A 26,989-nucleotide genomic window follows, 5' to 3' on the forward strand; every position below is an offset into this window, starting at 1 on the left:
AGCACACAAGACACGTCTGTTTTTATGACAAAGTTTATTTAGAAAGCCTAACATAGTACTGTTTTACAGTTCAATTGAAAATTGTTCAACAATTTATATTAAAAAAAAGCAACAAAAAAGGCATTTAGTTATTCCTTACAGGGCTGTAGCCAGCGTGAGGCAAGTGAGGCACTTGCCTTACTAAAATTTTGATGTTTAGTGTTTCACATTTGAAAAGTATGAGATAAAAAACCTGCTTTTGTTTGATTTATTATACAGTGGCTAGCTTTGCTTTGGTGAAATTTTGATTCTGGCTGCAGGCCTGCCTTATGATAATGCATAATAAGCTATCCAAGTGAACAGTATTTAATTTGTTGGAAATATTGCCCTTCTAAACATAACAAGCAAGAAATCCAAATGCTTTATTATAGGGGCCCTGCCTTTTGAATATCACACATAAGTAATTAGTCTCCGCAGCCCCCAGCGGTCGGTGTCAAGCGCTGTGTGACTGACTGCTGGGGGCTGCGAAGGAGACTAATAAGTAATTGAAGACTTCTACATGGTTAAAAGATACTTACTAAGAATTTATATTTTATTTTCTAAGAAAAAAGTGTATGACACTCAAGCTAATACAAAACCTGCAAATTTTGCATTCAATTCTTCTCTACAATGTTGAGACAGCTCACACAAAGGCAGAAAAAGCTGCATCGTTTTACTGCAAGTACTGTCCAGCAGTAATTGCAAACAGATTTCAGATCAACTGAATTCTATTACCGACAAACCATCTTTGACCTGCCAATGCATTTGAGCTATGCTTTCATCTATATATACTTTACTAATGTTTTGTAATTACAGTCAGGACAACTTTTTTATTACTACTAAACCAATCAGGGCTGTAGCAGACCTCCATTTTTTGTGGGGGTGGGTGGGGAGGGGGGGCATGATACAGACTGGGGTGCACAGCCACACCCTACTGATCATTCCCTAATTTTTTAAATATGAGGGCACACCCCCGTTGACCCAGCCTCTTCTAGAGCCCTGTCAAGTAATAAAAAAAAACTACATGGCATTATTTAACTCAAACACTGAGTAATATAGCTAAATGATTACTAGAGTTGGTTGCAGGTGGGTGTAAACCTCAAAATCAGGTTTGGTGTTTTTTTTTTTATGAAGGATTGACTTCCTTACTCTGTTCACAGACCTTAATGCTTGCCACAAATGCCTTGACACTGATTGTCCAGCAACCAGAGTTGGGAAATTTCAGATCAACTGAAACAAACAAGGCAGCAATATCTGGTCCTCTTGACCTTCTGTCACAAAGCTGCTTAGAGTGGTGGTATTATGAGCAACTGAATTTTACATAGCCTAATTTATCAAACAATGAAATTGCTCAATCACTTTCGCAATTTCTAATCTATCAAGCTATATGATGAAAAATGTAGCTTTACGATGTATTATCAATGCAAAATAACTGCACTGAAGGAATGTTAACACTCAAGTGTGATATTTCAGATCAACTGAAGTATCTAACATGTCCAACACTCAAAATGATAATGTATTTTGATGTTACCTAGTATTGTCTTATTGCTAGGAGAAGTGATATTCTCTTTTGTTTATAAAATAGTTTTGTAATCTAATTACTAGTAGTTGTGTGGTAATGTAGTAAATGCCTCGATGATTTCTGACATTGCAATCTTTTCCTGCATTCCAAAGTTTTTTAGGAAGCTGTCCAGCAGCCTCCAAATTGTCCAGATCAACTGAAAACTTAATGCAGGGGAACATTGCAACTATTCAGTCGCTGCACTCAATACTAAAATTCATTGTTTCAAAGACACAAAATTTTGTTTTTATAGCATTGAAACCTATTAAAAAATACTCTTCAGGAGAGTTTTAAAAGTGGATTCACTATTCACTTCTGTCATTTGTAATTCATCCATTTTGGATTATAAGCTCCAAATGTAATTCATTTTTCATTCTCTTAACCTGTGAGTGTTGTTATTGTATGTATCTATGAAAACTCTAATGGTAATACTGTTGTATGGTAATACTGTTGTATGGTAATACTGTTGTATGGTAATACTGTTGTATGGTAATACTGCATCTACTGGGACTTCTCTTTCTTGTTGCGAAATAGACACTTTGACAGCAAGAAGCATGGTGAAATGACCAGAAGGAATGGTGAAGCAATGACAATCATGGCTCCAAAGAAGACAAAACCTGCAACAACCTGAAAGAATAACGTGCAATATGTTTTGAGTTTTACTCAGTGAGCTGGGTTAGGGGGTAGGACAAGATATGGCAGACACAGGCACAGAAATTAACACCTGGGCTTGAAAATGTATGTTGTATGCCTAATGGAGTAGCTAGGGCTGACATTTCAACCATTAACCCTTCGTGTAAAAAACGTCAGCATAGCTTCTCCATTTTATGGTTGGCGTACACTACTACTTAAACAATGTGTTAATTTTAATGAGGAAATCCTCAATACCAATTCTGATGGCTAAAGGTGTCTATTGCATGCATTTTGTACAGGGCATATGGTAAAAGTGATAATACCTGAGTCCTATGCAAGAGCAGTGTTGTCCGTGAGTGTCCCAACTTATCACGACAGGGTCCTTTGTCATAATGGCGCAGTAGAATGTCACTCTGTAAAAATGAAATTAGACCATGGTAATGCCTTAAAGAGACTGGCAGTTGGTCAGAAATATGTTATCATCCTTTGTAGGCATTCAGCATTTGTGCTTACATCAAGCCCCTTGAGACAGTGCCAGCAGAAGATGTGTTTGCAGTTTCCACACATCATCTGTGCACACCCCTCATCACGCTGAATTAAAACTTGACAAGTTGGACAAGCTTTGATCTCCACCAAGACTTCCTCGCCATTTACAAGCTCAAAAAACCTACAAAACATACAAAGAAACCTTCAATGAGGACTCCTTAGTGGAAACATCTTGCTACCTTTGTTTTACAGCAGTTGTCAAAAAAGACCTTAATTCAATCTGTTTATTTCATTTTGTTTGCTGCTTCTCTCTCTTTTGGTGTGCTTCACATCATTTGCCAACAAACCCAAACAACCTGTCCTTACATAAAATGTGCTTACTTTATTCCATTTGCTTTTTCTCCTTTATTTTGGCAATGTTTCTCTGGGTGCCAAGGACCTTTGCATGCAAAGCAGAAGGAATAGCCACACTGAATAAAACAAAACAAACAATAAACATGTAAGTAAGTAAAGAGTTTCGTTTAGAATGAGGGTAACAAATAATAGCCATGCTAATAAACTTGTAGCCCGAAAAAAAAAAAAAAAAACTTAAAAAGATTAATTTTGAAATGAGCAGGTGGTTTTACTTCAGATCCAATAAGAAAGAAGTAGTAGTTCATGGGAAAGGTTTAACCTTTTGGTTGGTAAATAAAAATATGTTTTCTTACCTCAGAACAGCAGACTTCTTTAGCAGCCCCCGGAATACTCTCCACGACACCTTTGCAGTCAGGCTTAGGACAGAAAGCTTTTGATTTACTTATCTGAATTTCTGTAAGGTAGAGAATGCTTATCAGTATATGAATGTTTAGTTTAACAGATAATTTGAAACAGGATTTTATACTTTAAAGTTAAAAATTAATTTTGTCATACCTTTAATGGCCCGCATTTTTTGAAAATTCTGAAATAAATCTTCAGCGATCAAGTCTGCAATCTAACAAAGACAACATATTTTTAGTTGTAAGGGAGCGGTCATTAATTACTGGGGGGTGGTGGTCCGGCAATTTTGAAAAACCCTGGGCTCAAAAAATTTGGCCCTCCCCTCTCAAATTCAAGCCCAAAAATCGTGACCCCCCTAGACGGGGTGTCCCCACCACCACCACCACCTCCTCCACATTTTTATATTCGATAATTATATCCCTTTAAAACCACAAAAAAACTTTATATGCATACTGAGTGTAACTGAATATAACCTTACTAAAATATAGATCAGCTAGCATGGCAATTTTGTCCTATTTAATTTAAGTATGAATCTTCACTTTTCCTAATTTCAGAGTGGCTCAGAGATAAACAAAAATACTGTGTCACTAGATAACGACTATGTCGTCAACAACATCAACAAAGACATTCTAGGTTTTGCAACATTTTAAAGTTTTTGTTTTGTTCAACTGTTTAGAACGGGCAGCTTTGTCTGTCAACCATGAGAGGGATTCTCAAAATGTATTTATATAAAGACAAGATTTCTACCTGAACAATATGGAACTAGATATACAATAGTAGGAAACATTGTGAACTGAATAAAATTTACATTTGACTCTCAATGACTCTCTTGCTAAGTATTATATTAAAACCAGACTTAAATTCGGCGCCCCAAAAATGTGACCCCCCCTCTAATGACAGCCCAAAAATTTGCCCGTCCCCACCCAGTAATAAATGACCGCTCCCTAAAATAGGGTTTTGTGCTTCCCAAGAAAAAGACCATAAAAATAAACCTCTCTGTAACAAATGTATTGCAAAATTTGTCAACTTTCAAAATTAATAAAGTATGGTAACCATAAAATTTTTCTGAAGGAAGTGATAATTTTTCTTTGTCTTGGGTGACTCTGTTTTGGTTCTAACATTTATAACCCTTTAAAAAGTTAACAATTAAATACCTTTTGGAGCAATGCATACACTTAGGTTGGCCAAGTTAATTTCTAATGTTCCTTCCATATAATAACTAGCCAAAAACCCTGTAAAAGCACAATTTATATATATTGGCCATTCTCACCTCGCTTTCCATCAAGTCCCCCTTATCAGGGCACACGCCATCGGGACAGGGTATCTGTAACACACTGCCGTCTGCTATGGCATGGGCTACGTACTGTTTGAGGCACTAGAGTAAGAACATTTAGAATATGAACAAATGATGATTTTAAAATGCAAAGATTTTAAAATGCAAAGATGGTCAAAATGTGTACAACTCAGGTTTGCATAGGGATGATATGCAAATAGAAAAAAAAAGGATGACAGTCCTTCGACTTTTTTGGCAGCCTGTAGGGGGTGGGGGGGGGGGGGGCAACTGGAATTAGCAAGGTTTTTAATATAGTATATTAAAATATACTACTGGGGTAAGTAGGTTTCTAAGGTTACCAAGGCCTTGATGCTAAGGGAAGTATACTCATTGGAATACTGACTTATGCTAAAATCTAATTAGTAGCTGAATTTTCAGTAATATGTGCTATAATTAAGGAGAAACCATGCTTCATGGGCAAACATAATAGATGCAATATTTAATAGATAAGGTGCTAGAATTTGCATATAAGGTATCTCAAAAATGCAATTTGTATTTGTTCATCAGTGTGATACTTTTTGACAGAATGTCAAATTGCAATCATCAATACGAAAAAGGTGAAACATATTTGTGATTACCTCTTTACAGAAGAAACAGCCACATGATTTAAGTATTGCTCCTTTCTTGGTTGGACAGTCGGCCAGGCAGATCTTACAGTATAGAGTTTTTGGCCGGTGTCGAAGACTCCCTTCTTGGACTACAGTTTTGGTTACTGCCGGGGCCATGTCTGTTGCTTCCTGGACTTGTTTTTACAGTAGTATATGTCGATAGCTACAAACACATTTATTGGGGTTATTTAAAATATTCTTTAGGTTAAAATGGTCTTATAAAATTCAACATCACTGAGCCAGTTTTAGTCCATAACAATTTGCATATGATAATAATTGAGTTAACTTTTTGCTTATTGTATATTCACCCATATATACTTGTCCACTGTTGAATTGACAAAATTTTAATATAGGCAAAGGGTTTTTATTGCTTATTAATTTAATTAATTTATTCTAAGTCCCCCCCCACTATACGTCGCACCAGATTACCGTGAATAAAACCTCTCAATGGAACTGACTATAGCCTGGCTTATTTAACAGATCTCTTTAATTCCACATATAAAAATTTTACTGTAGTTTGAGTAGAAATTAGCCAAATCTCAACAGTAAAGCACACTATCTCTCTTAAATATCTCTATCTATTTTTATCACATGTTCCATAATTAATGAGTCGCCACAAACACGTCAATAGAGCTAACCACAGAACTGTTATGTTCAATTTCAAATTATTCTGTAAAATATTCCATAAAAAAATAGAAATTAATCAGACGTAAATAAACGCATCTTTTTACTCAACTCAGAACAATCTGCGCTTGATTTATATTCTCGGCAATTCGAATTTTGTAACACATGAAGTACATGATACTCTGAAAATATCGTTAAAAAATTATCGACAATCACGATACACTTTCGTGAATTATTATTTTTTATCGTAAATAGGTATAAAAGAAAAGAAAGTAAAAAATCCAGCAATGGCTTCCCACTCGTCGAAACTTCACGCGAATATGTGAAACGACTGAAGGAAGAAATCGACTCTATTTCCTTACCTTAGCGATAAACCCAGCCTTTTGGTCTAAGCGTACAAATCGTGAGTGTTAGTGAGTCCTGCATTCTTATGCAAGCCTGTTTTGAATGAGTTCTGTTTCCGCTGGAGCGTAGAAACAAAATCTCACGAACTGTGACATTCTATGACATGCGGCTAATATTGGTGACGTGATGCTTTGTTCGAGGTTAGTTCCAAAATATACCCGACCGGGGGAGAGTGCGTAAGTGGCAATACCACTTTTGACGTTCAAAATTTTAGATTAAAATTACTTTTTGACAAGAATAAAAAAAAAAAATGAAAATGTAATTGTTCAAGGTCGGAGAAAAGGAGCTTGCCTTTGGTTTGGGTATGGCAATGTGTTTTGCAATGCCTTACACCGGCCTTTTGATAATAAGGACGTTCTAGTTGTGGATACGGTTTTCGTAAACTTCCTTTCTGATTTAGAGACTTGGAAGAAACAATTAACAAGATTGGGTGTGGAGCCGAGGGGTGTCGACATGTGACGTAGAATAACAATGCCTAAAATATATCCTACTACCTCTAGATAGAATATTCCGGAAAAAAACAAGACATTATTATATTTTTTTCTCTTCTGAGAGAAACCAAAACCGTCTAGTAACTTTACAAAATAAATGTCCTGAAAATTTGTCATATTGGTAAAAAGGTTCTCAAGACATTTTAATTTGCAAAATGATTCGAAAAGAAATCTCCTTCCATTCTAAAATATCACATTAACGTGTCTTGAATTAGACTGTATAGAAATAGAAAATCGCTTCCTGGGTGATGTTAAGGCTCAGTCCAAGTAATGTTTCAAGTAATTTCCTAGGACGTCACCGATAGTGACGGGAAATAATATGAACCTAAATGGTAATATACCAGTTCCCTTCCTTATCTTTGATTTGCTCAGCGTGGGGGGAAATTGAACGTCAGATTTCTACCTACGCTTTTCCTACGCGCTTACTCGCTAAAATACATACGAGCTGTAATAACGGAAAGTCTACACAGAAGTTTTCTAGAAATGATTTCTAAATTGTTATCGTCTGTTGTAAGTTCGCGGAGCGTAAACTTGTAATTAAAATCGTACCTTTATAGTGCAGTGTGTTATTCTCACATTCCTCTTTCCGTTGATTCTTCCTGAGTCTTATGAAGTAAGACTCTTTTGACGAGCATTTCATTTATGTATTGGATGCAATTATTGAATGCTACCGGCTATATATCGTGCCACCTACTAAAGTGCGTAAGTTTGTCACGCTCAGGGACCAGGCACGGGCACCATTTCCGCTCGAGAAAGCATTATATTATGTACCCCATTCAATGCCCAGCTTCAAGCAAAATAATTTTTTTATCGTACACTACAATGACATCGCGGGAAACAAAGGACAATTTTCCGGTTTTTATATAAAAAGTTGAGTTGTTGCACGTACAATGAAATATTTTAATGGGGTGTCTTGCTCACCGTTACAAAATAAACGGTTCACTCCTTAAAGCAATCACGCAAAACAACAAAACCACATTTTGCACGCTTGGGGTCAAAATCAAAGTTTTATGTAAATCCTGAAGTCTGTATAATATTATAAACATGTAGTTGGGATTTATTTTGAGCTGTCGTGACCATGTGACCATTATTTCTTAACTGTATCACGTGAATGCTAAAAAATAAATAAAAACTGCCAATAAAAAAATAAATAAAATGGGGGTTAACATGAGTAAGAAAAAAAAATGGAAGTGCGCCTTTGGATGAATGAAGGATAAAATCGTGAGTATACCGAACAAATACGTTTACATAATCAAAAAAAATAAAAACAAATTAAATTATACTGAGTGCGTGCGTGACTGAAGGTTTAAGGATTGCGGCTGCAAATATAATTCGCGTGACCGTTTATGTACACTATTTTTCGAAGGACATCACTTGTTCTTTTACCAAACTTGGTAATGTAGATTGCGTCTAACTCTGGGGGGTTTGTTATCTGATTTTGTATGCAATGTTTTATTCGTTACACTCGAGAACTCACCTTGGCTATACAGTCGTCAATAAATTGACCCCTTCACACCCAGCCCAACAAACGGGTTTAACAAACCTGAAACCCCCTTGACGAATTATTACAAAGTTCACATAAATGAAACGAGGAGAAGATGGTAAAGCGTTCTAAGTGTGGCTTGTAATGTTTCCAGACCGAGTTTAGAGTAGTTTGGCAAATATTTTTGAGTGAAATGGCAGCTTGTGATGACGTTTTCTAGATGTTGTCACTAAGTCCACTTCAGTTTGAAGATAGGTTTAAGACCTTGGCAAGGATTTATCACAAGTGACAAGCAATACTCTACGGCAATTGCGAACACGAAACTACTAGCGAGTCAGTAATAAATATAATCAGAAACATGATATGTTTTTTTTAACAACGAAATCAAAGAAGCGCCGGAAAACAGCAATGTCGCGGCAGTTTATTATAACTCATGTCACGCCAATTTGCATTTCTAACTCGCGAAGGTACAATAAGGCGATATTTCATAGAAACTCTGAGTGAGACGGTGATGAATGAAGCTGTCTCCCAATCATGAAAGATCTACAAGATTCACGTACAATGTCCAATAATGGCGACTTTGTCCCATCCAATTGAACATGATAATCACGCAGCGCAGTCTTAAATGCCGAAGTTCTTACCTTTTGTTTTACCCTTGTTCTTATAGATGTAGGTTCTCTGAGCTTCATATAAAACTGGCATCAGATTCAGTTCTTATGCTCTCGTTCCTTCAGACAAAATATCGCTATTCGGTCTGTGGTCCGTTTCACCACAGGAAACCCGCAGAAAGACCGATCTAATGGCCCCCGGTCAAGATAAAGATGTAAGTGCTGTACGTGTGTCTTTGAGATAAGACAACCCGACCTCGATTGTATCACATTTAGATATTATTTAGAGATATCTCATCTCACATAATTCGTCTGACTATATATGGTCGTCTCCAGGAACATTTCGACGAAGCGGTAATCGACCTTCTGGCGTAAAACGGGTCTTGGTTACGGGATTTGTAGAGGGCAGTGGCCGGGGAAACGGGATTTTAGACACACCCTTGTGACCCTGTGTCTACATATTACGTTTTTTTTTTATCTTTATGAGAATTTAATATGGCCATTCCTTCATTGTTTTGCGGTTTGTCCCGGGAAAAATGTCAATGATTTTGATAAATTATTATTTTTATAAATTGCCATTCAAAAACAATGTTGGCTTTTTCGTAAAAACATTTATTTTAGTAATTCTATCCAGTATATGAGAAATAAGCTAGAATAACAAAGTAAAGTATTTTTACCTGAATTCTGTATACATATTTTAATTGTTGCATACAAATGTTGCGTTAGGTTACTATATTGGTCCGTTAGTCATACGACCTCTCGACCTCCCTCGCTATCATCCAACTCCATCTTCCCTATAAAATAGAGTTGACGTGTTCATATTACATATACACGTGAAAAAAACACGTGTTGTTTTATTCCTCACGAATCTTTTGCTGCGCGAATTATTCTAATATTTGACCATTTTTTTCAGGAAAGTGCAAAGAGGAACGAGTTTGTAAGGCCAGTAAAAAAAGACATGTTTATCGTCCCCGCCTGCATCCTTTTTTGTGGCCGCATCAATATTTTTTTAGTCATTTCATTTTTGACTGTTTGTTCCTCAGAAATTAAAATTTCGTGCGTTAGCGGTGTCAGGAAACTGAACTAACCCGTTCACAACATCGCGGAAATTTCCTGTATAAATCGTACAAATCTTTGATAAACCAAGGAGAAAAAAATAAATACAAAATAATAAATAAAAAGGGCCGCATGCTCCCTATTTTGATCTTATCAGGACGATAAACATGTTTTTATTTTTACTTGGCCTAAGGCTTGTTTGTAAAGTTTTCGCGCATCGCGAAGTACTAGCTCTACGCAACGGAACTCGATCAGATTTTTAAAGTAAATACGGAGAGCGCGTTCCAAAAAATACACGTTTCAGCCAAATTAGAGGCGAGGTTTATTATCAGAGTTTAGCCCGACAAACTTTTTTCCTTCTGTCCTTGCCGTGGCTCGTTGTAACTTATTGAGCGCCTTGTTTAATTGGATCTTTGCGCGCCGTGATTCGTTGAGCCTTTGTGTGCTGTTTGCAAATGAGTTTCCTGCCTCATCATCTTCAGCACGTGACATGCCTCCTTTATTCACGTGACACGCCTTCTTTATTCACGTGACATGCCTTCTGGATGCCTTTTTTTTTATTGTGCCTGGCATTTCTTCGCTCAGACCCTGTCCCCACGTATCTGTTTTCGTTTGAAAACGCAACCTTTTTGTTCCGTTTTCAAAAAGATCCACACGAAGCGTTTTCATTTTGATACGACCCGTCCCCACGAAAACGCAAAAACGATAACAAGCTCTACAGCGCATGCGTACTCGCGCGCCAAGTGAACTGGACCTGAGTTATCACGCCATCGTTTTCGAAAGGTCCGTTTTCGTCCGTCCCCAGGGCACCGAGAGGGTATCTTCTTCAAATTGTTCCACTCTGGAGATCGTTTTCAAATTGTTCCGTTTTCGCGTTTCCGTGTGGACGGTACCCGTATCCGTAACAAAAAGGTTGCGTTTTCAAACGAAAACGGATACGTGGGGACGGGGTCTAATTCACGTGATTTTCCTTTACGCACGTAGCATGCCTTTCCCTTTGCATTTAACATGCCTTCCCTTGTTCAAATGACATCCTTTCTTTGTGCACGAGACATCCATCTGTGTCAAAAGTGTCCAATTGTCCAGAGATGATTGGAAATTAAACAAACAATCTCTTCTTTAGAACAGCAAGATTACACACCAAGAAGTCACTGTCACCAACGGAGAAAAACGGTGTCATCTGGTGCGAGGGAATAAAAATCAATCTGGCGAAGATCATCATCCATGGCGATCTCCCTATTGTTCTGGAAAAAAAATATTGGAATCTGCTATTTTATTTTTTATCTCGTCATTTTAATTCTCACCACCTTACAATCAGCCCTTCCATTTCCCACAGGTCCTTATTCTGCACCAGATACTGTCTAACCTCAGAAAGACGAACCCAGTTAAAACAGCTTATCAACGTCTGATTTATCTTGTTAGAAATAAAGAAAATTCTCCCCAGCTCAACCAAACCACCTGTTGCCATGAGTGACAGGCTCAAAAAACTTTATTTCTGCGAAGTATTTGTAATACTTCCCGTATTTCAGTCTAGTAGCTCCAACGGGACTTTGATCAACCGATTATCATTATTACTAAAACACATATCTTAAATATGTTGACGGCAAGGTACCTTAGTGTCAAGGTAGGAGATTTTCTGGTCGGAGCTGTCCACTTTGTACAAGCGATACAACAAACCTTTCAGTTTGCCAATAGTCATGGTGCCTGTAATCAAAACAGAGATGACTGTCATAGCAGAGATAAAGTGGTGTTGCGTGAGACATAAGGAAAAGTAGAGGAAGACGGAGAAATCAAGCAACCTGATATTTGTTACAAGACAAAATAATGCTCAATAAACAATTTTTTTTTTCAGAATCATTACAGTACCTCCATCAATTAAATGGCAGTTTGAAACATTTTTTTAGTAACTTACCCGGAAGTTTTTTAGTGACAGCCTTCTTGTCAGTGTTATCCGGACATATGATTTTAAGAGCTACATAAAGTTAAAATTAAATAAAACTAAACTGCAAAACATTGAGCCTAAACATATCTAGAAAGTTTTCTATACCCCCCCCCCCCCCCCCCCACACACACACATACACAAAAAAAGCAAAGTTTTAAACCCCCAAAATACTGAGAAATAAAACAGACCCCCTGTCTTGGTAATATCGGGGCCTTTTTATCAGAACTATTCACTCATGCTTCACCCCTAGTACTTGTGAATATGCCAGTCCAGTGAAGACAAAAGCATTAAGCATCTGCATCACCACTTTTGCAAGGATACGTATCAGAGCATCCTTCAGTTTCGTTGAGGTTTTCTTTTGAAGTACCTCTTCTGGAGGGCCGTACACTATACAGACATACACACACACAAAAAAAATCATTATTGAAAACATTGACGTTACGCGATGTTCAATATTCTTCTAATGTCCAGATTATATAAACCCCTTTCTGGCTTACGTCATTCAAACTAACGGAATGACATTTGGTGCTGTTTGATTAGTTAATGCCTTGCGGAAATTTGGCATAATTGTAAACCGTTGGATCAGCTCAGTGTACCATGGATGTCTGTACACTTTACGTTTTCTCATCTCAGGGTACCATGGATGTCTGTACACTTTACCCTGGATCAGCTCAGGGTACCATGTATGTCTGTACAATTTACCTTTAATCAGCTCAGTGTACCATGGATGTCCACTTTACCTTTAATCAGCTCAGTGTACCATGGATGTCTGTACACTTTACCCTGGATCAGCTCAGTGTACCATGGATGTCTGTACACTTTACCTTTAATCAGCTCAGTGTACCGTGGATGTCTGTACAATTTACCTTTAATCAGCTCAGTGTGCCGTGGATGTCTGTACAATTTACCTTTAATCAGCTCAGTGTACCGTGGATGTCTGTACAATTTACCTTTAATCAGCTCAGTGTACCGTGGATGTCTGTACAATTTACCTTTAATCAGCTCAGTGTACCGTGGATGTCTGTACAATTTACCTTTAATCAGCTCAGTGTACCATGGATGTCTGTACACTTTACCCTGGATCAGCTCAGTGTACCATGGATGTCTGTACAATTTACCTTTAATCAGCTCAGTGTACCGTGGATGTCTGTACAATTTACCTTTAATTAGCTCAGTGTACCATGGATGTCTGTACACTTTACCCTGGATCAGCTCAGTGTACCATGGATGTCTGTACAATTTACCTTTAATCAGTTCAGTGTACCGTGGATGTCTGTACACTTTACCTTTAATCAGCTCAGTGTACCGTGGATGTCTGTACACTTTACCTTTAATCAGCTCAGTGTACCATGTATGTCTGTACACTTTACCTTTAATCAGCTCAGTGTACCATGTATGTCTGTACACTTTACCTTTAATCAGCTCAGTGTACCATGGATGTCTGTACAATTTACCTTTAATCAGCTCAGTGTACCGTGGATGTCTGTCCACAAATTCCTTGTTCAGTTTGTAAGTATCCATGTTCTCTAGGTTCGCACCAGCACTGATCCATTCTTGGGCATATTTTTTTATGTACATCTGCTCTGCTGTTACTCGCTCTTTCCCCATCAACTGCAAAAAGATGAAGCCGTAATTCAGCTCTAGTCAGGGAACTTATTGCCTTAAGGCTGGGAGGGGGGGGGGGGGGCAGTTATTATTGGGCTGAAAAGAAGTTGCTATCACATTGGTTGGATGCATACCGTATCTTCAAGATATATTTCTTAAACTGATGGCTTAGTATCTTCATTTCATTATGTTTATTTTGCACTTATGAATTGTTTTGCTTGTAGGTACTTCTCATGGCTGGACAGGCTAGTTAAAAGGGTTAAAAATAAAATATTTTATTCATAGAAGGCTGCTGTTATACATACTGGGCTGTTGTTGACATTCTGAAGGCTTGCAACACGTGCTATCAGTTCCTGCCGGCTCACAAAACTAGTCTCGTCTACAACAAAGTATCAAATTCAAGGAATTTAGAATTGTTTTGTGTGACTTGTAATTGAGGAATTGGAATTGCTAATTATTAAGATCACCTTGTAGTTTGGCTTCTTATATTCAAAGGGGTGAGGGGTGCTATTATGGAAGGGTGTGGCCCTCTTGTATGGGAAAAGGAGTTAACCAGCCGCAGATGGGCTATTAATGATGTAAGGGTTGTCTTTAAAGTTAGGGTGTGGCTTGCTAGTAGGGAAGGGTGTGGCCCTCATATGAAAAAGGTAATTTTACCAGTGGCAATAGCACACTTGCAAGCTTGTCTTTGTGGTTAGGGTTTGGTTTGTTAGTGGAAAAGGGTGGGGCATCATTGTGTGGAAAGGGTGGGTTCACCAGTGGCACATACATGGTGATGCAGTAAGGGTGTGGCTTGCTAAAAGGCAAGGTGTGTAACATTATTCACTATATAATAAAAATATTAAAATACCTTTAAACAAGGGGTTGTTTTTGAATTTCAGATTCACCAAAGATTGTAACATGTTCAAAGCATTCAAACTTGAAATCTGAAAAAGTATACATTATTAAACTCTAGGTAGATCCACCCATTTTAGTTGTAATTAATAACAATTAACAAAGTGTACTTTGGTGCTACAGGAACAAGTGGATCACTGCAAAATACTCACATCTTGAATATCAGTTGAAAAAAGTGACAGTGTAGTCAATGATCCGAAGGAGTCTGTTTTGTTCGTCTCATTTCCTGCGTGGTGTGAGTACTTCAGTAAACAAGCAAGAATTGACAGGTTGAACACAAGTCACTGCATACTTACCTTCTTTGAAGAAAACCTGACTTATCTTGTTATGGTTAAGAACTAATGTGTCCAACCTAGGGAGAGGGTGTACAGTTTCAATCTAAAAACCTGAGTTTTTTCTAAGAACTGTTAGCATTTGTGCAGTAACCATTTTAGCAGGTAGTTTTTAGTAAATTGGTTCAGTGCAACTCAAAAAAGATGTTTAAAAAATGTTAGGGGCATCCTCGGGGCCCAGGGTGTCACAGAGATTGGGCACACAGGGAGCACGGCGCGAGAAAGAAACAGGCTCAACCTCTGCGACGCCTTGGGTCCCCGAGGATGTGATAGAGGTTTCCCGAGGACTAATGAATGTCTGACACTGAAATAATTTCAAGCATTGGTACTACTGGAAAGCATATAAACATAACACCAATACAAAGTGTACTTATTTCCAGGATTTTGAATCAAATAAGTAGACCCTCTAATCTAAATGTACTGGAATCTACTTACTTCGGCAATGACCCAAGACGGAGTACTTCATTCCAATCAGTAATTTTGTTATCATCCAAATCCAGTATTTTCATATTTTGAAATGCCATTAGCATTTCTTGCCCTGGTTCATGGCAATCAATCCTGAAGTGAAAACAAATACTGTTGTAATAAACTGGTCTTTCTAGGAAAAAAAGATGATAAGAACTGCCAGCTTTATACCTTAAACTACATATATTGTTACCACGGAGATGAAGTTCTTCTAAGTAAGGGAACATCCGAAGAATCAGAATAACCTGAGGATAAAGGTTAGGCATAAGAGACTTCAGTTAAAAAATAATGATTAGAAGTAATTAGAATTCCAACCAGTTTTTTACCTGATCCCATTGCAAATGCATTTTGTTGAGATATAATATTTTTATAGTTTTGAAAGAGCCAGCAAGGTCTTCTTGGCATTCTGGCAAGATCAAGTGATTGTCACTAAAAGGAAAAAGACTTTATGAGTAAAAACAAAAAAAGGCTGTTCTCAAGTACGCTTAACACTTGACATTGTCCACTCAAATGAAAAAAAAAGAATATTGAAAAATAGGAAATTCCTAGGAAAAAATGGTGACAAAATCAACCCTACAGTTCTAGAAATAACTATATGACAACAACTAGATGGGAAATGCATCAAGGTCATGATGATAGATAGATAGATAGATAGATAGATAGATAGATAGATAGATAGATAGATAGATAGATAGATAGATAGATAGATAGATAGATAGATAGATAGATAGATAGATAGATAGATAGGTAGATAGGTAGGTAGGTAGGTAGGTAGGTAGGTAGGTAGGTAGGTAGGTAGGTAGGTAGGTAGGTAGGTAGGTAGGTAGGTAGGTAGGTAGGTAGGTAGGTAGGTAGGTAGGTAGGTAGGTAGGTAGGTAGGTAGGTAGGTAGGTAGGTAGGTAGGTAGGTAGGTAGGTAGGTAGGTAGGTAGGTAGGTAGGTAGGTAGGTAGGTAGGTAGGTAGGTAGGTAGGTAGGTAGATAGATAGATAGATAGATAGATAGATAGATAGGTTTATTAAAAAACTTTGCAACCTAAAGGTTGAATTACGTTATGTTACAATAGTCAAATACTTAAAAATTCTAAAAATCTAAAATATGAATCTAAAATTACAGGCTTGATCAAATCTATACTGCATTGATTTAAATATCTAGTCGTAAAATTTAGTGGAGGCATTGAACATTAAAAAAACTTTTTGCAAAACGTTGCGTGTTGGCTTTGATGGCAAAGACCTGCCTCTTCCTAATATTAATTCTAGAGTTCTGCTGAGGGAGCAGCCTATGTAGTTTGTGGTTTGGACTGGCTATGACTTCACTAAAGAGTTTGTTTGTTGCGACCTCACGTCTGATGATCAAGTTACCTTAATACCAGGGATCTAAGTCTTGTTAAACCTTCAGTGATAGCAGCAACATCACTCCAGCATGAAATCAGATTCTTAGAGATATCCAATTCCTGGATATCTTGTGCAAATAAAGGGCCACAATTGCCAAATGCTGTATAAACATGTTACAAAGAAAAGGGGTCTTTATGAACGTAAGTTGCGTGTGAAAAATTAAGATATGGGAATATTTTTAGTTCTTACAAAATTGGCCAAAAATAGGGTTCACCAAAGAGTTTTATCTTAACTGTACCTAAGTGACCCCTCCAATGCTGTGTAACTTTGGAAAAAATCTTTCAAGCTTCATGAATGCTTGATTCCTTGTCTTGCAACTTTTTTGCTTCTATAGCCTAGCTCAAACGTCATATTTTCCATGAGCAGTATTCAATGCAAATGCATGCAAATGAATCAAGGCGATTGTTTCATCTCTATTTACATGCATTTGCATTAAATACGGCTCATGGATAATATGACGTTTTAAATTAGCCTAAAACAAATATAAATTAAAAATGAATGCAGAAAAAGCCATCTTCTCTTGTGCCCTTATAAACTTGATTTGTAGACAAAGAATAATTGATAGGGGACTGTGTTTGGAAAAAAGACAATAGAGGGTGACTTTCCCTAAGCCTTTATTTTTTTCTGGTCAAACACGAAGAAGGTGTACCTGTCTTCTTTGAAGAAGAGATTGGAGGGAAGTTATATTTTTAAAGCTTTTTACAAAGGATACCAGGAGCAATGTCACAAAGTCTTGTTGTTTTATCTGCACCATTTATGGCCTCTCCTCTAAGTATCACATCTTGCAGCTTCTCAAAACAACTGAAACAAATTACAGATATGATGGTCAGGCCTATCAAAACAACAAAAACAAATAAGCAGACATATAACAGTGATAATATATCTGTCTTGCATACTTAGCAGCTACTCAGTACTGCAAGTACCATGGCCAAGCCATAGGGCTATGGCGAATGGTGAAATTGGTAAAAGTTAGGGGGAGGGGGTGGTCTCCCAGACTTAGCAAATAGCACTGTAAATACCATGACCAAGGCATAAGGCTAAGGTAAATGGTGAACTTGCTGCACGGCATCGTCGGTGAGGACATTTAGTCGCCCGCGAACAGTATGTAAGCGGTCTTCGTTGCCCTTGACTACGTAAAGATCTTTGGCGTCTTAGTTGGAAAAGCCCATTGTATTTTAAACCAATCAAAAACAGCATATCTTAAGCCACTAATATGCAAATGATCCAGGGGAAGCGGGTTTTTGGCCTTGAGGACAGAAAACGGCATCAATTTTGCTAAAATTCTCGAGAAAATCGGCCTATAATGATGGCAATCGAATTCCCCCTCGATAAAAATATTACCCATTTAGCTAGGAATGGCTTCATTTTGCTGTCTTGTCGGAGTTTTCCAAGGAAATCTGAGGGTAACTGGTCGAAGTATTAGCTCTCATGAATGGAATCACGAGGTAAGTTCGTGTCGCGAATGATTATTAAACATTCTACGATCTTTTCCGTCTTGGCATGTTTTGTTGGTTGTGTATCGCATCGCCATTAGAGGCTTCAGCTGTTTTTATTGATTGTGGCTTTCAAATTGGTTTTACATAAAGTTAGTCGCTTACTATCATAATGCTATGGTTTCAGAAAACCTCTACGATAACTTTAAGCAACTTAAATATTTTGCAAGCTTCTACAATAATTAGTATGAATATTATGTTTTCGTATTTCGTTTGCTAAAATAATGGAGTCTGCCTGATTCAACTGAAAGCTATAAGTACTTACTTAATTTATACAAATATATTACAATGATATCGGCCTTTAATTCTAACTTCTAACTTCATTGCTTTTCTTTGCTTTTAAGATTACGCCGTTTCTTCTCAGGAATAACGTTCCTGTTAGCCGGTGCAACGATCACGTAGTGATCTTGGATGATGGCTTTGAGGCGATTTGTAGCCGGCTTTGTTTGGCTGTGCGTAGGGTGCAGGGCCTGAAGCTCATGGTGGATTGATTCGCCTCCCTGCTCCCCGAAAAAGCCCAAAGGGAATCTCCAGCGCCTGATGAATTTCCACGACGTGGTGCTCCAGCATGTAGAACCTGGGAGGGAAAGACTCATCAGGAAATGTTTCGCGGTAGTAACCACATAGTAGTTTGATATCTTGCTCTGTTGGCGAAAAATAAGTCAAAATAGGTTTGAATATAGGTTTGAATTGATAACTGTTCTTGGGACATCGGGGTCGCAGAATTGTACTTGAAGTGGCACACACTGAATAAGCTGAACAACTGTTGGAATTTTGCCTTGACAGTTCTTGCCTGGCCAAGTAGTTCTGGACACTCAGCCTGGCAGACCTCAATGACTCTGTGGCAAACGGCTTCGATATTCTTGGGCTTTGTGAACAAAATGTGGACAAAATCCAGTTACTAAACCACCTGTCGTAGCGAAACAAATACTTTAAGATATGTTGCTATTTCAACCAATTATTTCGTTTCTAACAAAGGATTAATTTAGATTTATATAAATAAAAACCTACCGCCTAAGCTTTCCAAGGGCAAACCAAGGTAGGCGGAGGTCAGCTTTCATGGCCAAGGCCTCTCCCTCTGGAATCTGCAAGATGAGTTCCTTGCCAAGGGCTTTCTTTAGAACTGCCTCGCGCTCCTTCTTCTCCTTTTGTCGCAGTTGATGGATAACCAGGGTGTCCATCTCCCCACCCGCGCTTAGCCTCCCACCGACCTTCTGTAAATGAGAGACCCTTCTTCTCAAATGCCGGGCAGAAACCTCGTCATTTGGCTTTTGGGAATTTGGCGTGTGTTTTAACACCAATGACTGTGGATCAAAAACAGTAATTAGCTTATTTTGACAAGAAGAAATGGTCAAATTGAATGTTTTTTTTTTCGGGGGGGGGGGGGGGGTATTTACCTTTCCGCGGCATTGTAGTGAGACGGTTTTGTCAGCTGAGCGCTTTAAAAGTTCTCGCACCACTGCAGTCCCCAGTTCGGCGACCTCCCTATTCATTTTCCCATCTCTCAGGTCTTTTAGGGCCTCGCTGGTCTGGGATGGCTGCTGTTGGGCGGCGTTTGGGGGGCGCTGCCTTCGCTTGGCCGACATTCATGTTCCCCACATTAAGCATTATGCGTAAAGATTGTCTCGACCGGTTTGTCCAATAGCTCGCTGCAAATTGGACAATAGAAGTCGTCTTTTCGGACTTCGTTCAACTCGAACCGTTCTGAAAAATTATCAATTCGTCGACTTGCAATCTCTTTTGTCACATCGGCTATTTGATCTTGTAACGCCGCAACAGAGTCTACAAAGGAGATCCGTCGCTGCGCTTTTCTTGTGTTTCCACCACCTCGCTTTGACTTTTTTGGTCTTCCTCCTTTTCTTGCAAACTCTTCTTTTTCGCAAGTACTGCAAGTGTCAGTGTGTTTTTCCCAAAAAACGACCTCGCAAGTGTGGATGCGATACGACCGAAAACACTCACGACAGAACTTCGATGGGTGAATCGTCTGATCGTCCTTTTCAATACTCAAATTGTAGGTTTCAGCAAGAAATACTACGTGTGCAATTTTAACTAGTTTCGAACCGGTCTTTGTATTTTTTGAGGCGATTTCCACAACTTTTGCAAATTTTTTCAAGATTTTGTAGGTGAATACTGTTAATGTGTTCACCTTCCGAGGTCGCGCCGGCCATGAACTCCAAATATTAAGTAAGTTTAGAAATCAGTCAAAAATCATGGCCAAGGAATAGGGCTCTATTTTTTTTTTTGCTGTTACGAACATTAGGGAAATCTAAAACAAGTGTGAATATATATACTTTTCTAGACGTACTCCCAGTAGTAAGGAATTGCTGCTGGTAGCCTGTTGATATAATTTGAAAATCCTCGGGTATTTGTCTACTTTCAATTCTTGCTTCTCATCTTTTTATGCAAGACAAGAATCGCCCCCTTCGAGTTTGAATATTGCTAACTTAATAGAATGGAGAAATATGCATTCTATAACGAAAATAATTTTAGAAGCCTAAATTGTTCAATGATAGAGCTCTCATAATCAGAATTTTCAGAAGCTGGATTGAATTTTGAATTTTTTACAGCATTTTCAAGAGAAGCGCGCGACAGGGCAAAAAGGCAAAATAGTGTGCGATAGGGCAAAAAAGGGCAAAACCATGTGCGATAGGGCAAAAGAAGGTAAAAAAGGCAAGAACAAGCTAGGGCAAAACTAAGCAAAAAAACACATTTGCAGCGTTCAAATGTTACGCAGCACTTTATGATAACTACATAACCTCCATACTTCGACAACAAAATATTGAGGTTTTCTATTAGGTTAGAAAAATAGTATGACTATTTTTAAAAACTACGATAATCAAACGTTTATATCCCGAATTCAGGATATGTAAAACTCAATACTTAAGAAATAGCAGCAAATCTAAAATGAAATTTTGAGAATTCCTTGTTGAGCCAGGCTTGCGCAACACCTTGCGCAAGGACAGATGTGTCCCATCATAAGCACTCACCTTGTTATTTTCTGTACAGAATCAGCCCCCACCATTTCTACAGCCTTTTTTTTACTCCTTGTTGCAGACACGTACATGTCTTTATCTGGTATAGGCGCAGCGGTAGCACCATATCGTGATCGCAGAGCCTCCACCACACTCACTCCAAAAGACACCTTCTTTTCTCTAACAAAGGAGCCACTTGTTTGATGTCTAAAGAATTGGTAAGATCAGTAATAGGATTAAAACAAAGACCGCATGAGGCATAGATCTGAGGTACCGGTGTCACTTCTCAAGCAAGAGGAACAAGAATGTGAACCTTGGTCCGGCCAAAAGAAGATTATAAGGTATAAAAACCTGGCTATTCAACTTTTGCGAAGTGACTACACTACATATGTTAAAAGGCGAACAGGATCATGTTGACATAAACAAAAATGTGCAGTAAAAAAATACATAAAAACCATGAATTTAACTTATTCAATTTGCTAGTGACCATTACTGCTAGACACCTGTATGTTAAGGGAAATAAGGAAACTAAACTTTATAGATAAAAACACCAGATAAGTTTCACTTTATGTCCTTTCACAGAGACATAAAACACAAAGTACCATTTCACCTTGTGTATTTATTTTCCTGATTCCACCACGCCCAGGCAGACCATTTATAGTTATTCTACAGCATGTTTGCATACCAGTCTGCCATTTTTCTTTTTATGCCAATAGTTGCAATAAACATCAGCTGTGATGTAGGCAAATTAATGGAAGAGAGATAGATTGAGAGTATGTTCCGTTCTGTTGCTAACTTCAGAGGCTTTATAATTGTAGCAGAAGACAACCTCTATAAACCAGCTACTTGGCAGAGTACAAAGGGTGGATTTAAGACCTCTGAAATTATCTGTACTTAAAGAAGGTCAAATATTCTTAACTCCTCTGTGGGTGCTATTTCCAAGTTTAACCACTAAGTACTACTAAGAACAGTAGTACGGCCATGAAATTAAACATTGCTAATACATCAAAATAGGATGTTAAATACATCATAACAATATCATATCATGATATATGGCAATACTTGATATCAGAGCAATGTATGATTCATAAGTTAAAGAATAAACACGTAAGCCTACATCTTACCTGCATTCAAAATATTTAACTCCGTCTATACTCCCATCATGTTTTCCCCTCTTTGGATCGTCCCACTCTACTCCATACCATTCTCCTGATACAGTAATTAATCATATGAATATCAAGTTTAATTTTGAAGACAAAGCGGAAAGTCTACAAAAGCTGCTGCATACTTGGAAGGGTAGAAATCTCACCTTACTCGGAAGGATAAATATTGTTAAAACTCTGGGTTTGTCAAAACTTGTTTACTCAATGACCTCATTAGTGTCGCCACCCGGGTTTGGTAAGAAAATAGATAGCATCATTTTTTACTTTGTTTGGAATGGTAAAACCCACAAGATAAAGCGATCTACACTAATCGGAGGGAAAAACACGGCGGCCTGAACATGATTGATTTCAATACTTTTGAAAGGTCTTTGAAACTATCATGGGCCAAACGTTTTTTAAGTGATTCTATCGCACCATGGAAAATCATTCCTCTTCATTATCTGCAGAAGTTCGAGGGGACTTTCATACTCTTTTGTAACTATGATGTCTCACTTTTAAGCACAGAATGTCATAATGTCATTCCCACTTTCTATACCGTCTTTCTTAAATACTGGGCAAATATAGCAGAAGAACAGTTTGGCCCATCCCGAAGATGGTATAATGGCATAATATGGAATAATAAAAATATTAAGATAGGCGGCAAAACTGTGTACTATAGGAAATGGCATCAGGCAGGCATAACATATGTTGTGGTTTGAAATGCTTCTTGGTTTGAAATTGTTAAAACCAGTTTGAAAAAAATTCAAACCATGCCACATTTGTTGTGGTTTGAAATGCCTCTTGGTTTGAATTTTTTTCAAACTGGTTTTAACAATTTCAAACCAAGAAGCATTTCAAACCACAACACATATATTCACGATCTCTATTCTGCTAGAGGAGAAATGATTCCTATCTCAGAATTTCAAACGTCCCACAATTTAGATTGCAATTTTCTTACAATCATGGGAGTGTATAATGCTGTTTCCCATTACGTCAACAAAGCAGCAATGGCAGATGGCGAGCAACCAATGGATGAGGTTAAAGCTTTTAACCAAAAGGCACTCCTGGAACTAGGTAACTTAACATGCGCCGCACACAGAAAATTACTTGTGACAGCAGCTTTCGCCGCCCAACCGCTGAAAATGCATATTAGACTCTGGCGTTCTTTCGACCGAATTAGAAGATGTTTATGCTTTACCATTTAAAGTCACATCTGAAAACTTTCTAAATGTGTTTCAGTACAAGGTAGTGCACAATATTTTACCCTCTTATTCTCTTTTATTCAAAATGAATCTTTCTGAATCGCCAAATTGCCAGTTTTGCAATGAACTGCACAATCTAGAACATATCTTTGCCAAATGCCGAACGGCTATTGAATTTTGGACTCTTTTTTTGAAATGGTTCAGGGATAAGTCTAGTTTGGAGATTCTTCTTTCACCTAGAGAAATTTTTTATGGGTATAAGCCAAAGGAAAAAAGGTTTACAGGAGTAAATCATGCATTAGTCATTGCAAAATATAGTATTTTTAGAAATTTCTCAAACAAATTGGTTTCTTCCTTTGACGCTTTTCTTTCCCTTTTTAATGACAAGTTAAATATTGAGGGCGGCATAGCTAGGGAAAATCACAAAGTGAAGCAGTTCAACGAAAAGTGGAAAATGTTTTTGAAATAAGTTTTTTTTTCCTCAAGCAGCATGTCTGCCTCCTCCTTCGCGTGTTTGTGTGTAGTGTGATGTGTATACATATTCGTAAATTCCCGTGTACTTGTAATGTAAAAGAAAAGTAAATGTAAAAAAAGAAAAAGAATACGAAATACAAAAAAAGGAAAAATGTAACAAGTATAATGTAAAAAAATGTAAAAAAGAAGAATGTAAAAAAAAGGGAGATGTTGTAAAAAAAAAAAAAAAAAAAACTTGTACACGGAACAATAAATATGTATTAAAAAAATGAATATCGTACATAGTAAGAGAAGACATGGGTTGTCTTTTGGATGAAAGTTGGATTTCGAATGATTTTATCACAGGCAAACCAGGATTAGAATCAGTTCCTTGTGATCCTTCGGGAAAATAAAATATAATTTGAAGTTGTGTCTTGACTGTTTTCTCAATTAAGCTAGTTACATTACTATACTAGCCTCATGTGTTGTTCTTAAGGGGAATTTACCTCACCAGAGAAGAGAGAGGTGGGGGACTAAACCCTTTCTGCGCCACAATTCCCCTTAAGAACAACACACGAAGCTAATATAGTATGTAACTAGCTTAAATGATGAAACAGTCAAGACACAACTTCAAATTATATTTTATTTTTCCAAAGGATCACGAGGGACTGATTCTAATCTTGGTTCGCCTGTGATGTTATATCCCATAAACAATTGCTATAAATTTGATGAGTGAGATCCCCACAAAGACTCTTTTTCAGATAATAAAGAAACTGGGAAAACTTGCCTTCGGTTGGAGGGACTCCGCCACGGTATTTAACCGTTCCAATATATCCGTCGCATAAAACTCGTTTTCCTAGAACGTCTTCCGCCATTTCGAGATCGCGGGCTCTTTCTCAATCAGCAGTTGCACGCAGTATACGTAAATTTGATTGGTTGATGTTGACGGCTGTCATGGTAAATATTTGGCGGGAAATTAGTGAGCTTCGAGAGATCACTACAACACATTACACTTTGTGTGATCGTTGTTAGGATTTACAACGATGCCTCCCCGTAGAAAGCGAAAAGCAACTGAAGCAGCAAATGCCTCTGAGCCAGAAAGTACAAAGAGCCCAAAGAAGTCCGCTAAAACCGAATCGAAAGGGAAGGAAAGCGAACAGAGGAGTTTGAAGTTCAGAATCGAACACTGGTTAGTAACTCTGAACGAATACGGTGGATTCTCAATCAACCTTAAAATTTTCGCGAGAATACCCCGCCACATTAAGTTTCATTGTATTGATGCCTCGTTCCTTAGAAATTAAGGTGTGAATTTTTTTGTAAAACAATTGTGGCGGGGTATTCTGCAATTGCTCCAATTTTCGTAATTTGAATGCTACTGAAGGAGACCTTGTAGGTAGAACCTGTAACGTTAGGTTGAATGTCTGGTATTTTACTTAACGGGCAGCTGCAGCTACAGAGGCAAAGCCAGTTTGTAACGGGTCTCAACCCCCTTTTCAAGACTTCAACAAAGATAATCTTACCACAATTTTACACCCATATTTAAAATAAGGTTGCACTTTAAATTACAAGTGTGGTAGCCCGCAGTGATTCATAGGTAACAGGGGCGTAGCCAGCAGTGTGGCCTAGGGTGGCTGCCCCCCCCCTTCTAGCAGCCAAAAATACAGTAAATGTATGAGACTTTATCTAAAATGCAGGAGAAAATGCCTTGAAAGACCCTTTTGTGCCCCCTCCTGTTAAAAATCCTGGCTATGTACGCCGCTGGGTAACGTATAACGGCTGAATGTTGATCTCTGAAAACAATGTGAATGTTTACAAGCATGTAAACAAGAATGCTGCAACTTTCTGAACCTGGATTTTTACCCTTATTTGCTTGTGCAGGGGCGTAAGGGTTACTTCTTTGGAAATCTTTCATGATTTCCGAGTAAAGATTGATCCTTGTGTCAGTTTTTCGTAGAACATGATATTCGATTTTTGAAACTTGTGAAACGTGCATGGACCCCCCTTAACACCTCTGCTTCACTATAACTTATTTAATATCCAACCCCAGTGGTATGTTGCACAAGGATTCTCCGATGGCACCCTGGCCCATATTATTATGTCCCAGGCAAAGCGCTTATTCGAGGGAGGCACTTACATGGAGGAGGTGCTTATTACAAACTCCATTTCATGTCTATTTTAAAAATGCTTTTTAACATCCTAGAGTAAAAATCCTCCCCGAACCATAGCAAAACAAGATTTCAATAATGAAATGTCGTGGCAGGTAGAACTGTCGGTTATATTAAGGTGGGGCTCGTATTTGAGGGTGGGGCTTATTTGGGGTAGGCACTTATTCACAGTTTTCCTCTTAGACGAGGCGCTTATTCAAGGGAGGCGATGTGAGGTACTTATTTTATTTTTTCATAAGATTACAGGTGGGATACTCTTTTCAAGCCAGCACAAACACTTATTGCATTTTTGTTCGTTATAGTAAATCCTGACACGTATATAAAAAGAATGCCTTGCAGCTAGTGTCACAGCTAGAGGAGGCGTTCCCTGGCTCAGAGATCACAATGAACCCAACTAAACCTCGCTCAAAAAGCTTTGAAGTCACCATAGAGAAGGATGATGAAACAGGTATGAGTGAAATGGAATGTTGCTATTTAGGGCCATTAGCAGCACCCCCCCCCCCTCCCCCCAGTATTAACGAAAATAGAAAATAGTCTATACGAGCATGGATTTGCCCATTTTGCAACCCCCTCACCCCCATTACATAAGACTTGCAACCCCCCTCTACCCCAATAAATAAGACTTGCAACCCCCCTCACCCCCAATAAATAAGACTTGCAACCCCCCTCTCCCCCAATTAATAAGACTTGCAATCCCCCCTCTCCTCCAATGAATAAGACTTGCAACCCCCCCTCTACCCCAATAAATAATACTTGCAACCCCCCCTCTCCTCCAATGAATAAGACTTGCAATCCCCCCTCTCCCCCAATAAATAAGACTTGCGACCCTCCCCTCTCCTCCAATGAATAACACTTGCAACCGTCCCTCTC

At 38.2% G+C, this 26,989-nt stretch overlaps 3 protein-coding genes and 1 long non-coding RNA gene across 6 annotated transcripts; 1 reads left to right on the top strand and 3 right to left on the bottom strand.

The window, feature by feature from the left end:
• Positions 1–17: 17 nt before the first annotated feature.
• On the bottom strand, positions 18–9,189 carry LOC5508948 (probable E3 ubiquitin-protein ligase RNF144A-A). 3 transcript variants are annotated; one of them, XM_032377812.2, is made up of 9 exons: positions 9,040–9,189; positions 5,366–5,558; positions 4,725–4,829; positions 3,608–3,668; positions 3,406–3,506; positions 3,080–3,168; positions 2,726–2,879; positions 2,536–2,625; positions 18–2,206 (listed from the first exon to the last, which is right to left on the bottom strand). In XM_032377812.2, exons 2-9 carry the CDS (start codon positions 5,510–5,512, stop codon positions 2,081–2,083), a joined length of 873 nt encoding a protein of 290 aa, XP_032233703.1. In that variant the 5' UTR covers positions 5,513–5,558; positions 9,040–9,189; the 3' UTR covers positions 18–2,080. The 3 variants fall into 3 exon arrangements, with proteins under 3 accessions (XP_032233703.1, XP_032233702.1, XP_001629500.1); XM_032377811.2 differs by lacking the exon at positions 9,040–9,189 and adding an exon at positions 7,465–7,620; XM_001629450.3 differs by lacking the exon at positions 9,040–9,189 and adding an exon at positions 6,382–6,619.
• A 413-nt stretch (positions 9,190–9,602) lies between these two features.
• Positions 9,603–24,879, bottom strand: LOC5508951 (tubulin-specific chaperone E). The gene is made up of 17 exons (XM_048726982.1): positions 24,742–24,879; positions 22,282–22,366; positions 21,173–21,364; positions 17,405–17,493; positions 16,660–16,759; positions 15,627–15,729; positions 15,472–15,545; positions 15,271–15,393; positions 14,800–14,855; positions 14,656–14,729; positions 14,460–14,535; positions 13,915–13,988; positions 13,459–13,615; positions 12,326–12,391; positions 11,975–12,034; positions 11,675–11,766; positions 9,603–11,306 (listed from the first exon to the last, which is right to left on the bottom strand). The coding sequence occupies exons 1-17, from the start codon at positions 24,827–24,829 to the stop codon at positions 11,217–11,219; spliced, it is 1,599 nt and encodes a 532-aa protein (XP_048582939.1). The 5' UTR covers positions 24,830–24,879; the 3' UTR covers positions 9,603–11,216.
• Positions 17,916–19,143, top strand: LOC116616014. The gene is made up of 2 exons (XR_004295130.2): positions 17,916–18,137; positions 18,530–19,143. It is a non-coding gene; the product is annotated as an uncharacterized LOC116616014 (long non-coding RNA).
• On the bottom strand, positions 18,223–21,166 carry LOC125561945. Its single transcript, XM_048726985.1, has 2 exons — positions 19,583–21,166; positions 18,223–19,489 (listed from the first exon to the last, which is right to left on the bottom strand). Exons 1-2 carry the CDS (start codon positions 19,769–19,771, stop codon positions 19,193–19,195), a joined length of 486 nt encoding a protein of 161 aa, XP_048582942.1. The 5' UTR covers positions 19,772–21,166; the 3' UTR covers positions 18,223–19,192.
• Positions 24,880–26,989: the final 2,110 nt, after the last annotated feature.

This window comes from Nematostella vectensis, chromosome 4, assembly GCF_932526225.1.
Source record: "Nematostella vectensis chromosome 4, jaNemVect1.1, whole genome shotgun sequence".
In the NCBI taxonomy this organism is placed as follows: Eukaryota; Metazoa; Cnidaria; class Anthozoa; order Actiniaria; family Edwardsiidae; genus Nematostella; species Nematostella vectensis.

Coding starts and splice junctions, on each gene's coding strand:
- LOC5508948 (XM_032377812.2), bottom strand. CDS start 5,512: ATGGCCCCGGCAGTAACCAAAACTGTAGTCCAAGAAGGGAGTCTTCGA. Junction 3,669..4,724: donor GGGACTTGATGGAAAGCGAG/GTGAGAATGGCC, acceptor TGTCTTTGTTAG/ATTGCAGACTTGATCGCTGA. Junction 2,880..3,079: donor GAAAAAGCAAATGGAATAAA/GTAAGCACATTT, acceptor TATGTTTTGTAG/GTTTTTTGAGCTTGTAAATG.
- LOC125561945 (XM_048726985.1), bottom strand. CDS start 19,771: ATGTCGGCCAAGCGAAGGCAGCGCCCCCCAAACGCCGCCCAACAGCAG. Junction 19,490..19,582: donor CACTACAATGCCGCGGAAAG/GTAAATACCCCC, acceptor TTTGATCCACAG/TCATTGGTGTTAAAACACAC.
- LOC5508951 (XM_048726982.1), bottom strand. CDS start 24,829: ATGGCGGAAGACGTTCTAGGAAAACGAGTTTTATGCGACGGATATATT. Junction 17,494..21,172: donor TCTGTACAGAAAATAACAAG/GTGAGTGCTTAT, acceptor AATTTGTTTCAG/TTGTTTTGAGAAGCTGCAAG. Junction 15,730..16,659: donor CTTAGATCCCTGGTATTAAG/GTAACTTGATCA, acceptor TTTTCCTTTTAG/TGACAATCACTTGATCTTGC.